The sequence below is a fragment of the Bidens hawaiensis genome, unplaced genomic scaffold (assembly GCF_021521415.1).
Source record: "Bidens hawaiensis isolate Kalapana, Puna unplaced genomic scaffold, B.hawaiensis_p1.1 tig00023286_1, whole genome shotgun sequence".
Classification (NCBI taxonomy): Eukaryota; Viridiplantae; Streptophyta; class Magnoliopsida; order Asterales; family Asteraceae; genus Bidens; species Bidens hawaiensis.
The window spans coordinates 232277-251322 of record NW_027493654.1 but is presented as its reverse complement, the minus strand read 5'-3'; the positions used below and the strand labels follow the sequence as shown (position 1 = coordinate 251322).

At 32.7% G+C, this 19046-nt stretch overlaps 1 protein-coding gene across 1 annotated transcript; it reads left to right on the top strand.

Moving 5' to 3' along the window:
• Positions 1-335: 335 nt before the first annotated feature.
• LOC143567279 (uncharacterized) lies at positions 336-1940 on the top strand. The gene has a single exon (XM_077053741.1). The coding sequence runs from the start codon at positions 336-338 to the stop codon at positions 1938-1940; it is 1605 nt and encodes a 534-aa protein (XP_076909856.1).
• Positions 1941-19046: the final 17106 nt, after the last annotated feature.

Here is a 19046-nt window from a genome sequence, read left to right as displayed (position 1 = left end):
TTAAAATAAACAAAACAAATAAATTTAAAAAAAAAATCCCCTACTGATTTTGGTATTCTGTTTTGTTCTTTAAGCACATGATAACTACTAGCTTTCTAATTTGGATTTTGATTGGATTGTATTTTGTTAATTGTGGGCTTTTATTTTGTTTAATTTGATTATACCAGTACGTTAATATCTCTCACAATACAGTTTAATTTTTAGTGTCTTTGAAGAATGCACTGCAAATTTCTTTTAGTTTGGCTTCTTAATCTACTTCTATGCTGACTTCAGGTTAGAGGATCCTTCTGGTTGTCCAAATCCAGATGTCGTTTAATAGAAAATTGATGTACACGATGAGAACCATTAGCGGTCTTGTCAATCCGATATTTCTTCAAATAGTAAATTGTTTCTTGGATTTTGCATACATGAACGCAACAAACACTCAAACAGAAAATGTAGAAGGGGTTGAGGTTATATTAATTAGATGCCCGTGCTGTAAGTGTGCAAATCATCATTTCAAGACAAGAAAGGAGGTTAAGTGCCATCTAATTGCCAAAGGATTCATGAAGAATTATCAAATTTGGTATTCGCATGGTGAATCATTTCCTACAGAAGATGTGGGCCAATGTTCAAACCCCATACCGTTTCTACGTGTGGGTCAAGACCCTGATGACGATCTAGGTGAATATACCGGATATGATCAAATGGTTATGGAAAGCATGCAGCAAAATGATCATCCTTATTATCAGCAAGAACCACAAGATCCAAATAAAATAGCAGAGACATTCTACACCATGTTAGAGCAAGCTAATGAGCCTTTATGGGGTGGTTCTGAAAAAGCTAGCACTCTCGCCACTACCACCAGATTATTAAATTTGAAATCAGATTGTAATGTTTCGGACTCAACATTTGATAAAATACTTCTGATTATCAAAGACATTCTACCCGATGATGCTAAGCTACCTAGAAATTTTTATGAGACCAAGAAGATGTTGAAGCCACTAGAGTTGCCATCACAACGTATTCATGTGTGCGAAAACCATTGCATGCTATTCAATAAAGAATATTCTGATTTGGATCGTTGTAAAGTATGTAATAAAGACAGATACAAGGAAAGAGGGAAAAAGGTGCCTAAGTTGGTGTTGAACTACTTGCCTGTTGGACCACGACTTCAAAGATTGTTCTATTCAAAAAAGACGGCCCAACATTTGACATGGCATGCTGATCATCATAGGAACCCGGAAAAGATGAGTCATCCTAGTGAAGGTCGGGCCTGGGACCATTTTAACTCGGTCTTTCCTGATTTTGCACAAGAGACACGCAAAGTTCGTCTCGGGTTGTGTACCGATGGGTTCAGTCCAAATAATACAAGCGGAAGCTCTTATTCATGTTGGCCGGTGTTTATTACGGTTTACAACCTGCCTCCTTGGTTGGCCTTAAAAGAGCAATACCTACAGATGCCTTTGGTTATTCCAGGTCCGAAGAATCCGAAACAGAATCTAGACGTTTTTCTGCAACCTTTAGTAGACGAGTTGAAACTGTTGTTCACTCATGGCATTGAAACTTATGATGCTTATCGAATGAACAATTTCCAAATGAGGGCCGTACTGTTATGGACAGTTAGTGACTTCCCTGCGTATGCAATGTTGTCGGGTTGGAGCACACATGGTAGGTTAGCTTGCCCATATTGCTCGAATGAATCGGGATCATTCCAGCTACAATTTGGAGGGAAAGCGTGCTGGTTTGACTGTCATAGGCAACATCTTCCCATGAGACACTGTTTCCGGAAAGATAAGATTAACTTCCGAAAAAACGTAGCGGTTAGGCACGAAAGACCTCTTCCGGAGCCGTCTGGAGAGGAAATATGGCAGACTATCCAACATTTCCCCACAGTTTACCAAGGTAAACCATATGGTAATGGATATAAAAAACCACCAGGTTTCGGGGGTGACACATAATTGGGTAAAGAGAAGCATCTTTTGGGAACTTCCGTACTGGCATAAGTTGTTGATTCGACACAACCTTGACATGATGCATATCGAGAAGAATGTTTTCAAAAATCTTTTTTACACAATTATGGGCACCGATGATTCCAAAGACAATATGAAGGCAAGACAAGACATAGAGAGTCTTTGTGACCGACCTCTTTTGAACCCTATCCGTGATAGCAATGGAAAGATGACCAAAGTTAGGGGAGGTTACACTCTGCAAAAAGATGACGCTAAAAATGTATGTGTGTGGTTGAAAAAGCTTAAATTTCCAGATGGATATGCATCCAACATAGGGTTTGAATTTTGCACGGACAGATCAAAAGAAACATATGTAAATTATCTTTATCATTCTGATGTAATTATTTTATCAACTTTTAGTTCAGTAACGATCACAATGTTTTGATGAATTGTAGGCAGATTATATGAGAAATATGATTGAGTTGTACGGTTCCGACCTCAGTCAGCATCCAGCGGGTGATCTTGATGTGTAGGCGAAGGTGCAGCCACCAGGAGGAAGTAGGAGCCGAATATACGGGACAGGATCTTCAGATCCCCATTTTGTTGTAACTGGGACGCCATCTACATCTTGTGGGTCTACATCATATATTGCTGCCCAAAGATCGCAAAAAGAGGTATTGTTTTTAACATTGTTTATTGTTGTTATTATTATTATTAGGGGTATAAGTATTAGTATATTTGTTTGGATCGGGAACCAGTGTCCATAGCAGTCTGGTTAGGCTTATATTACCCATTTTCAGATAAACCGGTGGGGTTTTGGTGGGATAGTTGAATGATATATTTGTTTTACTTTTATAGATGTAGGGATTTAAAGTTCATTTTTCACTTACTAATAATTCATGACAAAATCGTACCAAAGATCAAACAAGTTTATTTAAAGGGCAATTTATAGAACAAAATTTGACATTCACGATTGGCGCTACAGTGGATGGTAATCGGTATGTGGTTGACGGAACACATCAATAGTGATTGTCACCTTTTGTTCCCATAAATTACCCTTTAAATAAACTTGTTTGATCTTTGGTACAATATTGTCATGCATTGCTAGTATGTGAAAAATGCTAAAATTTAATTCCTTACATCTATAGTTGTTGTACATGTAAATGTAGCCATGAGGTATAAATTATATATTTGTTGTGATAATTGAATAAGGAATTGATGCTTCACCACTTTTAGCAAATTGTATACACTTAGTAATACAAGATATTTACTTTAAATTAAGTATATTGAAGTTGTAGGTTTGGAAGTTGACTATGGACTATTTTTTAGTCTCATTAGTGATATTGTTTGGCTGTAAAGTGTTTTACTTTATAGTAACCTGAACACAAGTATATAAACTTCAACATAGGTATATGTTTACAGAAATTTCATTTATCGATATTGTTTGATGTAAAATGTTTTGATTTATGGTGTTGTAAAGTGTGTACAAACTCACTACAAATAACCGAGTCAACTCTAGTTGTATGCTTTAGAATAAAGTATTTTAGTCATTTAATAATCGTTGGTTCACTAATGAAATATGTTTGCAAATTATGTGTAGATTGTTACTAACTATTGTGTATGTGTTAACAAATTTTTAGATTCAAGAAGTTCGAGCACAAATGGAAAATAAAATGGAAAATGACCAGAAGGCAAGAGAAGACTTGGAACAACGAGTGAGGGAAATGGAAAATGAGCGTATGGAAAATGAAGAAAGGATGCAAAAATTTGAAGAGTTTATTAGAAATCAGTCTCACGTAAATTAGTAATTTTGATTTTGCAATCAAACTTTCTTAAGACTAGTGCTATATTGTGAACCTTTTATTTTAAGTTATCGTATTTGTGGTTGATTTTGTAAAGCATGTTTTAAATTATATTTAACTTATTTCGTTTTGCATATTTAGTATAAAGGATCTTCATTTTTTAGAATTTAATTATTGGGATGTGTAGAAAAATAAATATTAAAAGTATAACTAATATTATATGCATATACTGAAAATGAATATGAAAAAAAAATATTAAAATAAAAAATTAGATGTGTTTGAAATGCGTAGGAAAATAAAAAACAAAAAATATTTAGATGTGTAGGAAATGCGTTGAAAAAATTAACGGAATGAAAAAAGAAAATAACTATATTTGCGTAAGAAATGCGTAAGAAATATGTGTAAAAAATGTGTAAGAAAGTGGTAACAAAAGTTATAATTATAAAAAGGAAAATAACTATATTTGCGTAAGAAATGTGTAAGAAAGATGTGCAGGAAATGTGTAAGAAAGTGGTAACAAAAGTAATAATTATTCGTGTAAGAAATGCGTTGGAAATTTCCAACGACATATTTTTGTAGGAAATGTGTTGGAAATGCGTAGAAAAACATTTCCCACGAGCGTTTTTCCCACATACCCGTTTTTGTTGGAAATGTGTTGGAAACAGTGATTTCCTACACATTTCCAATGGAAAGTGATGTAGGAACTTGAACAATTTTCTAGTAGTGAACCCTTGGTGGCGGTGGAGTGATGATGGCAATTAATTTGTCTGTTATGGTTGCCTATTGTTGATCGTCTATCGTTAGGTGGACGATGATTGTGAGTCTGGTGTTTTGCCTGCAGCTCCACGGCCGGCTTTGGGTCTGCTTGATTTGTAAGGGCAAACATGATCATTCTTTAATTATTTAGAGGTATAGCCTAGCTTGAGTTCCATATATGTAAGTTTGTTATCTAAATTTCTATTTTTAGTTTTATTGTATGCAGAAGTTACCTTCATGTGTGGATACACAGTTGTAGATGCTTCTCAGGTTTGTTATATTTCGAGTTATATGGTTATTTGATTTAGTATTTATATAATTTTCATTTAATTGTGATTCGTTTTATATGCTGAAAATCTCTTGCTAATAAACAGGTTATTTTCATGGTTCCTTTTGTTTTTGTTAATCAATTGTTATCAATTTTGACATTCATAAAGAAGCTTTAGGTCATGCTGATTACATTTCTAAGGAGCAAAGAATCATTAGGTTGGTTTCACAACTCCTCATATTTTGGTTTTCCATCATTTAGTAATAAACGCCATGCAAGATTCCGTATATAAAAACTTGGTTATTATTACTATTGACTATTACAATTTTTGCCATCTTACTAAATTGGTATAAAATAAATCAAAATTTCTTAGATGCCCATTACTAGACATGGTTAGACAAAATCCAAAATCTAAAAGATTTTTGCGTTATGAAGAAATCACTTTTTTTTCCCTAAAACCTTTGGAATAGATGATAAACCACTTATGTAAATACTACACTAAAAATACATCTAACAAGTACTTACATTTTTCTGCAGGCCTAAAATTTTGTGAAACAATATACCAAGATAACCTAATACTACCAAGCAACACCAACTACAAGTATGAACGCTTGAACGCTGATACTACAAAGAAACACCAACTACAAGTATGAATGCTCGAACACAGCCATCTTTTGTATATTGTGTTTTCTTTAGGTGTAATGCGTGTAACGCATTTTACGGTCAACATGCGTAGAGGTTTGGACGTTTGGATGATTTAGTGTTTTGCTGTTTGAACAATAGGGCATGAGGCATTGTAATGACTCGAAGTTTGTATTCCTTAAAATTGCTTGCGATGCGGTGGTTGTTAGTTGTCTTTCTCATTCTTGCCCAACCAACCCCCGCCGCATCGCGGCGGGTAAACCCACTAGTTATTTTATAATCGCACTTGTCTGAAATTGTAGATTGATTGATTGCTTTGGATTTAATGTTTCAAAGAGTATCTTTATATTTTATTAGTTACTAGTTTGAGGCCCGTGTATTACACGGGTAATTAATGAAAATTTTATACTTTAATCATTAAGTGAAAAATCCTTAACAAAATGATCATATATTTTATACAATTACAATTTACATTAAAGTTACATAAATTACATAACTAAGATTACACAAATATGTTATAAATAAGTAAAACAGTCCTTATACGCTACATTTGTGATTTTATTGGTTGGTATACATTGTTTATCACAATCAAATCTTTAATCCATATTTGCTTATAACTCTTGATAAGGTAACATATGGGTATGTTTATAACTCTTGATATAGCCACGTATAATTGTCCGTGTGATAAATAAGATTTTTCAAGCACATACCAACCCTTGGTAAATGATAATATATCCATGAAACTAACAAAAAAAATATTCTTACACATAAAATACCATGCATGTTAATCAATTAATATATATAATGTCATTTGAGATCATGTGCTCATGTTTATCCCAAAACATGATTCTCTAAAAACCAGATTACCTGAACTTTGATGATATAGTCATCCTTATAATTTTTAGAATTTAAAATTGATTAATCATGATAAATTTGGTGTCATTTATATTCTGTGTATGACAAATATTTACTTGATTTTATATTTTACAATTAACAATTGTATAATCAAGCAACATATAAACCCGGAAACTAAAATATAACAAAATGTTTTTTTTTCCCACTTCATATTAATGGAAAATGACAAAGACATACTAACCTTAAAGTCATGTTCGAAGAAAAGTGATTATTCTTAGTTAGTAGAATAATAGAAATTTAAAGTTGCATAAAGTGAAGGTAGTGATTCTTATTTATGAGAGATGAAAGTATTTGATAAGAAATGTTTAAATTTTGAATGCTAATCCTCTGTTATTTGTTAATATTATGGAATTATTAATTAATCGATATATATAGTTTAAAAACTTATAGAAAAAAAAGCAAAGATTTTGGATCTGTTGAAAGCATGGTAAATGACTTTTAAGCGGATTAACTATTTTTTTGTAAATTAATGTGAAAATATATGTTCTGAAGCATTCTGGTATCAATTATAAAGAAAATATTGAAAATTAAATATTGATTTTTTACTTCTAAAACTCTTTATACTACACAAAAAAATCATATAAATAAATTACATATACTTCATATAGTAAATCGGTATACATATAGATTATAAATATAATTCAACTTCATTAATTTAATGCTAAACACCAAGATATATAATAAGTATTCTCTATATTTGCAACATTTATACAAAACGTTTGAAGAAAATTAATAAAATACACATTTTCCCGAGTTTAAATGCATATGAGAAGATTTTAAATCCAAATTTGAAATTAATCTTGTATAAAAAATTATGCATTGTTGCTCGAATCACAGTTTAAAAAACAATTTGTAGTTTACCATATAAATCCAAATTCTTCGACAATAATGAATCTTTATTTGCTTTAATTTGCAGTTACCTGTGACTTTAAAATTATATTCTAACATGTAACGTCAATTTTAATATTTATTTATTTCACCATTAATGTTAATGAATAAATTGATTAAGATTTACATATAATAAAAACAACTTGAATTCATAATATATTGACATGACTTAAAAGACAAGGACCATATATTAATATAAGTGGAAAAAAATGTGAGGAATGCTATGAGGATGACAAATGACAAAAATATGTAGTCTTTTATTAGAATAGATAGATTTTATAACTGGTGTATTCAGTATATTGTTTATATAATCTAGTGTTATTGTGTTTTTCCAAAGCAAGGTCGATAGAATTAAAACTTACCCTTAAATCATGGAAAAGATGGCAAACAAAATATAGGCTTCAAAATATTAAAAAATATCCTGTATATATGGATGATAAGTATGTATAAACTTCAATTTGAAAAAAGTGAAATTAAGTGACAAACATAATAAGTGATGTGCCAGTTAACCTCACTAACTCAATGATTATGAGTAGTGTGGTCAATATTTTAAATAATAAAAAGTTAATAACAACTTACAAAATGAATCATAGACATATGTTAAATATGTGGAATCTATTTTATTTTTTTTTAACTCGGAATAACTTTACTATATTTTATTTATTGCTTTGTATCCTCAAGTAATGGATCAGAATTATATTGTCTGTAATTTAATTATGGTATTACGGATATGTTTGGTAAAACTAGCTATTAGCTGTATCTTTTTAGATATATTTATATGTTTGGCAGGGTAGCTGTAGCTTTTAATAAAATATATAAAATTACTAAAATTCGTATAACTAAATACAATAATAGTAAAAATATTTATTTTGGAAGGTTAATTAGGTAAATTAAAATACTAAAAGCTTGTAGCATTTTTTAAACGCTACTAGTAAAAGCTTTAAGCTTTAAACTTTTTCTCATAATCTAAAAGTTTCAAGCTCCTTGAACTGAACAAGACTTTTAATTCAGTATGAGTTTTTTCTTAAAAGTTTCAAGCTAGAAGCTCCTAAAAACCCTTAAAAGCTTCCTACCAAACATACCCTAGTTACAACCTACATCTACGATGCATGTAAACTAGTTACAAACTTACAACTTACAAGAGTACATTCAAATTTTCCAATTGAAATGGATTCCAAATTCTAGTTACAACAATATGGTCAAATTAGTTATATAACGGTCCGTCTAATGTACAACACTGTGTCCAAGTTTACAAGATCCGACACATCAACTCAACGTCCAACAAACTATGCGAATGTAGTAGTATGTCTAAGGCATCAATAATGTGTCTCAGACCAATTATAAGTTATACACAACTTTATAATTTTTTTGTATTTTCTTAAAACATATCAAAAGGTTGGTGCAAATGATATGTGTATTATAACTCGTGGGATTCTTGACGCTAGGTAGGCTTTCGGTTTGTTAAAATATACGAAACCAACACTCAGTTTAGCAATCTTTATGTGTTACATATGAATCGAAAACTATAAAAACGAATGTTAGTACAACTCTACAAAACCTATTGGTATTTAAATTTAATTTACATTGTAGTATATGAATAATCTAATCACATATTCACATTCATGAGTCATCACAATCTCCAATTGAGCTAGCCACATTTTCAAGAGCATTGTTGCAATAGGAAACCACATCCTCCCTGACCTTAAACAAGTAACCCTTTAACCAATAACGAACCGGACGTGAAACATGACTCCGACACAAGGGACATGTTGAATGGTCCTTTAACCATGGCTCAATGCACTCATCATGAAACCGGACTTCATGGTCACAATTGTTGAGCCTTTTGGACCCACTAGTTTCCGGTTCTACTTCACAAAGACAAACCATACAATCAAACAGAATCGGACCAACGACATCATATTGATCACCGGAGTCTTTATCGAGTTCTTGTTCTGCCATTAATAGACGTGCAAAATCTTGTTCAACTAATAAATGTTTTGAGGTGTTTAATAGGTAAAAGGTATATACTTTGTGACAAAATATGGGTTTTTTGTTCAACTATTGATTTTGATATCACATGTATCTTCATGTTCAAACTTCAAACTATTATTATTATTCAAAGTTTGACCTTTGACCAAACATGCAGTTAAATCCTTCCTCACGTGAATAGCGACCTTTAAATTTATAATATAAATCATTTACAATATTTGCTTTGATTTGATACTTATTCAACATAATAAAAATATTCCATACTACACCCTTTATAATATTTACATTGGTAAAATATTAAATAAAATAATATCTTACCATATGTTACATACGAGACAACATATATCCATGTAATCCTATCACATGATCACGAAATCGTAAATCTGTATCCAATTAATCATCAGTTCATTCAAACAAACAGATATGGATCGTCAATTGATCAATTTTTGACTTGTTCTTAATGAAAAATTTTCTTTGAGTATAATTAATTATGGATTTGAGCGTAATTATGAAAAACTTTTTTTCACAAGTCATGTAGTCATGTGCATGTTGTTTACAAAAACAACTTTTTACATTGATAGTAATTGCATCTTCATGTTGATAGTTCTATTATTCAAATTTTGACCTTTGACCAAATTTACTCTTTAAATGATAAATCTATCCTCACGTGAGTGGTATAGAATTTTTGTACGAAAGGATTTGCAATATTGATATTCTGATTCGGGACATGTATAATTGAAAATACAACTATTAAAAATTAAATATTCTGAGAACTTTAGGCCAACATACTTTAGAATATCACAACTAAAAGTTGTTAATTTGATTGGATTATTTAAAAACGATGAAGAGTATATCAAGAAGTTAAAAAGTAGCTCAATTTAAAAAGAGGTCCTGATGTGGGCTTAAGTGTAGAAGACCAGGTCATGATGTTTCAAGAGGTCTAAGATCGTGCTTTCAGAGGTGCTGCACAAAAATGGGCATAACTTGTGCTACGGGCCTCCGTTTCAAGCGAACGACCGTTGGAATGTGGGTCACGTTGTGGTAAAATGCCGTAGGCGGCAAGGACGAAGCTTAGTTGGGGCCAGGGGTGGCCCCGGCCCCCTTCGTTTTTTCGCTCGACAGTATAAATTTATCCTTTTATTGTTAAAATTTTTTATACATAATGTAAATTTACCTGTTTATGACCGAAAATTTGAGTCCGGCCCCCTCTGTTTTTTCGCTCGGTAGTGTAAATTTATCTTTATTTTTCCAAAAATTTGTATACATAGTGTAAATTTACCCGTTTCTGACCGAAATTTTGAGCCCGGCCCTCCGTTTTTTCGATCGGTAGTGTAAATTTATACTTTTTCGGTCGAAAATTTTTACACATAGTGTAAATTTACCCGTTTCCGACCGAAATTTTGAGCCCACGCCCCTCTAGTTTATGAATTTTTTTATACATATTGAGTCCGGCCCCCTCGACATTTATGTCCAAGCTTCGCCACTGGTAGGCGGGTTATTCCGTTTATTTTTTCGAAATAAGCCTTCTGGATACACTTTTGGGCCACTTTTATGTTTTTTGTCTACTTTTTGGGTTTTCGTTTGGGCTGTTGATGGGCCTGTGGCTGTTTGTGTCGGCCCAAGCCCATTTTGGATGTTTATTAAATATGTTAACTTACTTTGTGACTGATCATTGATCATAATTTAATAAAAATACTTTGGCTTTTCAAATTTCTGCCTTTTAGGGCTGAATTTGGGGGTTTGGGGAAGGATCATCACGGGTATTCACAGAATCAACGTGAGTAGCCTTCCTTCTCTATTAGTACGTTGCATCAGGTCCACTCTCAAAACCTTAACGGCGGTTTAGAGTTTAGACAACTTGCAGGATTTTAACCATCAGCCTTCAATTGAAGGGAGCCTTTATTGTTGCACACCCGAATATCATTAGGCAAAATGCGTGACTCTTAATCATGATTTCTTTATTTAAGGTGTTTATATTTGTTTATAAGATAACTTAATAGTATATTGAGTTATCAAAATTCAAAACACAAGACTTTTTTTTAATTCTCCAAACAACAATTATGACTTCAATGCATGTTGTGCTATATAAGTTGTTTGTAAGAAGCATTGTTCAATAATTAAAAAAAAACTTAAAAAGTTACTTTACTAAATATTAAGTAGTTTGATTATTTATTTACCACACTTGATGATTTGGTTGAGGATGATTAAATAGATAAGCTATTTCTGTATTCTCAATATAATTTTAACTGATTAACTTCATTAATTTAGTAAATTTATAAGTTTAAACGGGCTTGGTGTTTGTGGGCCATGTGAATAAGCCCAACTTAACCTTAAGCAATGGAAGTCATAAAGAAATGCACAAGAAAAGAAATAATATACATTTATATATTTTCTTTGCAAAATATTACTTATAGAATAAAAAGACTTAGGATAAATAAAGCAAAAGAAAATTTTGAGTTAAACATACCGTGCTCCTATCAACTTGTTAAAACATGTGTTATGTTTGATTATATCATATATGAGACATATTGATTAACTACGGTCTATGGTTAGACTCGTACCATAACCATAAGCCAAACCAATTCGGTCAGTTAACCAAAAAACGAAACGTTTAGTTAATTTAGGCGAACGTTTTTCAGTTATTGTCCGATTTTTCAATTTTTATTCGCATCTTTATTCTAAAAATTTAAATGACTACCGTATCTACTACAAATAATAGCAAAAGTGGATGTACCAACCATCTTTAAAACAAAGTTATACTAACTTTGTCTAGTGATGACATATGCCTTTGGTACATGGACCACAAGTTACAAACGAAGATGACCAAGAAACAATTTAAACTTTCTAAAAGTCAGTTAAAACATGTGGTTAAAGTATAATTGTACAAAATTAAAAAGACATGTAATCAAATACTAGGTTGCTATTACCTACAACAATGAACAATGTTGATGTTTAAAGGACGGGGATGAGATTTGAACCATAAACAATACCTTTTGTATTGTGGTATGTCGTATATACTTTCAATCAAAGTTTGGCATTCATATTATGAATTTGAAAGTTTTACCTTTTATTCTCTTTACAGATTCTATACACATTAAAAAGGTTTATTCAATTGTTTTCTGTAACCAAATTTAACTTTAAATATGTTAATTAACATGACTACCCCGTTTAGATTATATAGATGAGAGAAATTATTATTTAAACTTTGGATCACTAGCTAGCATACTCATATAAGAATCATCTCGATAAAAACAAAAGAATTAGAAAGGAAAATAATCTAAAACCGACTTAAATTTGATCTTCAGCCCATAACAAAAGGACACAAGTGCCAAAGCGGTTTGCCAGACCCTTGAATTCAAAGTACTTTCAGCTCCAATCTTATAATACAGAAATAACTGATTCATTTTTGACTTGTTGGATTTAAATTTCATTATGTTAGTTTTCAAATTCAAGATTTAACCGGTCAAGTCTTTATTCATTAGTGATTGATATACAAATCTAACTTTCATTAACCAGTTACGACGTCATAAGGTTCTTGAGTTTGGTCCGACTAGTAAACTAGTAAGCCCGGTCTAGTAACCAAATGCCTTTATATCTTCATAATATTGCTCGATATACTTATATTCTAATTTACAATGAAAGAAATAATCGTAACATATGTATAAACAAGTTCATGTTTCGTCACAATCTCCAGTTGAGCTAGCTACATTATCTAGAGCATTGTTGCAAAAGGAGACCATATCATTCTTGACCTTAAACAAGTAGCCCATTAGCCGGAGACCAACTGGCCGTGAAACATGACTTCGGCACAAAGGACATATTGGATGGTCCTTTAACCATGACTCAATGCACTTATCATGGAACTGGACTCCATGGTCACAGCTGGTGAGCCTTTTGGACCCATTGTCCTTAGGTGCTACATCACAAAGACACACTACGCAATCATACATTATCGGACCATCGACGGCGAACTCAGCCATAGTATGTTTTTAGTTTTGCTTGCTTTTTGATTTGAGTATTAAAGGTGAAGGTCACATATTTAATTTGTGTTTATATATATAGTTTGTATAGTTATGGATGTGACAAAAAATATAGATTCTTCAACCGTTGATCTTGATAGAAGTGTATCTTCTTGTTCAAAGTTTGACCTTTGACTAAACTTTCAAAGAATATTGTAGGATAAGTAATTAAAGATGTATTCACTTAAGATTTAGTAATACATGGCAAGATAATATTGATCAACTTTTGATCTATATTTTTAAATTTTAACAACATGCATGTTCATATCGATCGACCAATTGGACCGAGAACCGCCTACACAACTGGCCTGGTTTGATAATTGGTCGACTCAAATGAAGACGATTAAGAAATACTTAATTAAAACTGTTGTGTAGACGTAAATTGATCCAACTGAATGGTCCGGTATAATTAATTGAATATATCGTTTGATATATAGATCAATAAAATATCTTGTGATTTATTACCAACTAGTTATCTTAATTTGCATTAAGGTATAAGATTACTTCCATTGACAATCTCATAATGAGATTGGTGGACCAAAAGTTAAAAAAATAAAAATAAAAAAGAAAACAAAGCAATATAGATGGGCAATCTGGGTTGGTGGAGCAAACCCAGATTGCAATCCAAACTAACCCCCAACAACTTAATTATTCTATTAACTTTTAATATTCGAACTAAATAAATAATTAAATACACGATATTTCTTAAAAAAATCTATGAACATTTCAACATAAATTTTATTAAAAACAGACTTCGTTAAAAGAATATTTTTTTTTTAATTTGGGATGGTTTGTGAATGTGTGTAAAAGATTAGGATGTGTTAAATTATGTAGATTGAGGAGACATAAATTAATTTTATAATGTGAGATTGTGAATGGGCAAACATACATATAATTTATAAATATAGTTATATAAGACAAAATATAATAATAATAATAATAATAATAATAATAATAATAATATACACGTAGCAATATTATATAGTGAGTGTGACAAAATATGGTTTTTTAACCCCTACCTTGATAGCAATTGGATCTTCATATTCAAAGTTAATTATTCAAAGTTTGATATTCGACCAAATTTCCGCTTAAATTATTCTGAAAATTTGATGTTCCAACGTAATTTGGAACTTGATAACTCATAAAAAGTTAATATGATCATATGGTTTTTCTCATCCGGTGAAGGTAATTTTGATTTTTGAGTATCCACTAACTTTAATTTTTACATAATCTTTATTTTTTTCTATTTTTTTAACCAACAAATACTTCTTTTAAATAAAAAAAGAATCTAATTACAATATAAAGACAGGTAAGCTGCCAACAAGTTGCGCCGCCACCCCAGTTGAATGGAAAAACCGATCATACTGAAAACAAAGTTATTGTTCTTCGGCGCCGTTGAGTTACTGTGCATGACCCGCTGAACTCTTTATAAAAACGTAGCAGCATCGAGGGCAAAACACACAAATGTATCAAAAGCAAAAGGAATGAATGCATGTTGATTTTCAACACACGTCTTCTCGTGCTTAGCAAATTTTTTCTGCTTATGTCTTTAGCACTGCTTGCCTAGCAACAAACCCGGTTTTCCTAAGCCCGACAAGAGAGGACACCCCAGTAAGGTCCCTGTCCATCCAAACACAAGAATGTCCGCTGGTCGGATAGTAGACCTTCATTCTCACCCGTTTTAACACATCACGAAAGCCGAATTAATCACATTACTTCAGCAACACCTTAGAACAATTTACTAGTTCATTGAACTATCAAAATATAATTTCTCCTTGTAATCCAAAATAATTTTTGCAGTCACAAAATATTTATCTGAATATTTAAATCACCTATGAGTGTTCAAAAAGTTTGCGACTTAAGATTTGCTCGAGAAAAGCTTGATTGAAATCATCTCAGCTTGTAAATGAGCCAATGTTAGCTTGCTAGCTGGCTCATTCGTTTCATTTTAAAATTTTGAAATTTAAGTTGGCACAAGTCCCACATTTTAGCTCGTTAAAATAAATGAGTTAACTTATCAAGTTGACTCGTTTAACTTATAGCTGAAGTCCAACGTGACTAGGTGCACTCCGTCTTTTGCGACCTTAAAATGGATCTGAAATGGTTTGCCATTTTCAGGCCAAATGAGAAAGCCCAGCCGTTAAATAGAGTCTTGAATTGGGCATATGGATATTCACAAAAGACACCCATAAAAACACAGTTCAAGAAGACTAGAAGAAGTCAAATAATCAAGAAAACTAAAATAGAACTAGGAATAAAAGAATCCAAAACGCAAACAATAGATAAAAAGTAAAAACATAAAAAAAAAACTCATGCATTGGTTTAGTTTCAATTAATCAGATTTTAACTTTTTAATCTTTCATATTTATTCAATCTCAATGATTCGTGTAATATCATTTAAAATCCCGACTGAACATTTTGTATCATTATTTTATTCTAGAAGTCGAGAGTTCAAATCCAGTAAAAGACAAACACATATGGTTTATAAAAGTACTCAAGAATATATGTTTGTTAAACATATTTTCATTTAATTTAACTGTATTTGAAAAATGTAACCAAAAGCACTATTACTTTTAAGCCGTGTTTGAGTAGGGACTAACGATTAATCGGATTACAATTTATATATAAGTTCCAAATACACACTAAATTCTATACATAAACTTTTCAATTTTGATCGACTTTGACCAAATAACGATTACTCAACGACTAGCCGTTGGGATACTAACTAGCGATTAATCAACGACTAGGCAAGATTTTTTTTTTACGGCCAACGTATCCTCTAAACAGGCAACTTGCTAAACTAACCACATCGGGATATACTCGTCTTTCGTTCCCGAAAAAACCTCATCTAAGGCCAACACCAGTGAACACTCATCCAAAGACACGCCAGTCGGTGAGATAAAACTGGTCAGCTATAACAAACCACAAATAAAGAATAAAGAGATAAGTGAAGGAAATTCCATCCCACATTGGTGGAAGAAAGAAATGGGGAATGTATCACCATAGTATAAATAGGTTTGTAAGTTCATGTCCCACATCGCTAAATTACAAAACTAGTGAGCACTTTATAAGAAAGAAAATTCCTATGTTAATGTTCTTATAAGACATATCACACCTAGTGGTGCTAGCGGAGTGCAAAGCACCCGAACGCGCACGGGCACAGGCGCAATGTGGCGCTTTGATGGCGCACTTAGCCACCCATCGCGTACCGCGACGTGGAGGTTACACAGAGGGCACGTAGCCTGCCACGTGGCGTGCCACGTCGCAGGCCTAGGGCTGACTCTATTTAGCTATGAGATTTTTCGCGATACGCGACGCCTTTCTATTTATGGCCATCGCGTAACGCGACGGGATCCAAAATCAGCTATAAATAGGAAGCCAACGGGACATTCATTCTTTGCTCAGAACTCTGTTTTCTCTCTGAATTTTCACACACTCATATATACAAATTAAGAGTATAGTATAATACCGAGTCGTAACAATACATATCCGATCGAAAGAAATATACACGAATCCGAAAGCTCTGCCTGTTAAGGTATGACATTGTGCCATCGTGTAAAGTTTCTACTCTCGTGATTATCGTTATGATTATTGGTTTTATACTAATCAGGTATACTACATTGTGTTTATCCTAGGTGCTTAATACCAGGAGGTGTTACTTAATTGTAAACTTGTAAGGTGAGACATTCGAGTTTTTGTACCACTCACATTTGTGTGAGAAAACTATTTTTCCGACACTGTCATGATAATTTCAAAACCTATAAAACTCATGACAGATTGTCTAAATGTTTTCAAATATATTTTTAAAGTATTTTAAATACATTACAGTGATTAATTCTCTGTAGACTTACGGGATGGTTACTACTGGTATTGTGGGGTTTTGTATACAAGGCTTGCCTACTGGGCTATTACACGTTACTTATTGGACAAGTGTTAGCCAATAAGTAATATGACCACAGTCATAGATACGGTCGAGTGACAAGTACCTTTCGGTAATTTGTAAGCAGGCATGTGTAAAAACATCTTAATGATGTAACAGTAAAATGTGTCATTTATAAATGAATGTACTCACCAGTATTTCCTGCTGATCAAATATTTTAAACATGTTTTAGGTGACTTGTTAGAGACAAAGGAATGATGCCTGCGGGCTTCCAGCTTAAATAAGTGGCTTGTCACAGGAATAAAGAAACGTGTTTTGTAAACTAGGGTTTAACCCTATAAAACTTATGTTTGTATCAAAAGGGATTAAATTCCTGCTTTATCATAATAATAATTATGGTGTTTTTATAACTCTGATTATTTTTCCTAACTACGGTTCTGATGAAATATTCCGCTGCAAAATAATTTAATAAACACCAATACCACCAATCAATGTTCACGGCTTCCCTCCCAGGGTATAGGGGTCGGGGGCTGTGACAGCTGAAGTGATATCAGAGCCACTGGTTTAAGAAATATGGGTATTTTAATAATACCTATTCTTAAAATTAAAAGTTAGGAAATAAATGCATTAACCTATGTACTAACTATATATAAAAGATTCTAACCACAAGTGAAAATGAATACTATTTTCTTTTGGAGTTCGTTGTTTTATTGTTTTTGCTTAACAACATGAGTGAGCTAGTTGAATCTTTTGAGAACATATCTGTTAACACTACGGATATGAAAGTAGGACAAACTATTGAACAACGACCTGAACCAATGGTCTTTCAAGCACAACAACCAGTAGAAAAACCTAAGCCTAAAAGAAGAAGAAGACTTAAAGACTGGGAAAGAGGGTTGAGGAAAAATAAGAAAGGAAGAACATCAGTCATACAACCACCACCCCAACCTGAACAACAAACTCAACCACAACCAATTGAACCACCACCAACTTTACCACCACCCATGTCAACAATACCAATGCAGGAGTGACTAGGCAGATGCCTAGATGAATGTGAAATCTTCCAACCAATATTCACCGATATAGGTGCAGGAAGCTCCAACAACCCTAATATGTCATCCCAGGATCCAAATAATAGCATGCTCCCCGATGATATAATCAACCAAGTCCAGCTGGAAGAATGGTGGACAAATGATTGGCAATATCAAACCATGATGACAAATCCTTATGCACCATTCCAAGCCGAAACCGAAAACTATCCCACAATGACACCGGAAATGACTGCTGAACTCCGTCATTACGGGGAAGAACTAATAGATACTGGGAATAGAATAAGAAATATGGGGGAGAACTTTACCTGGAAGTACTACGACCGAGAACCATGCATATAAACCATATATATAATATTTATATGTTCATTATCGTAATTTCTTTGATAAAAAAAGAGTGTATGTATGTAAGAAATGTAACACCCCGGCTTTAAGATAAATACGCTCGGGTGTAACGTACAGATCACTCATAGATCGTAACACTATTTAAAGGGGCAATAATTATATCATTCATTTCGTAACGTAACAAGTCCACAATTATTCATAATTAAAAATGAAAAAAAACACTTCATCAAAACAATAAATAAGTTCTTTATTCAAATATCCTAAGGTATACTAATGATCTTCATCCTTAGCATGCCATTGATTCAACCTGTAGCACGTTGAAAATAATATATCTTGTCAACAATTAAGTTGGTGAGTTTTCATAAGTTTTTGAGTATACATATATATAAAAACCACGATTCAACATTCGTAATGTAATAAATATTCAAGCGTAAAGTAAATGAAATCAATTAATGTCGTCCTCCCGTTCCTTTAGCCGAGGCCGTAGTAATAGGGGAAATGAGAACCACCTAACGAACAACCGAAGTCATAACGTTAGACGGCGCGGGTACGTCCCGTCGAA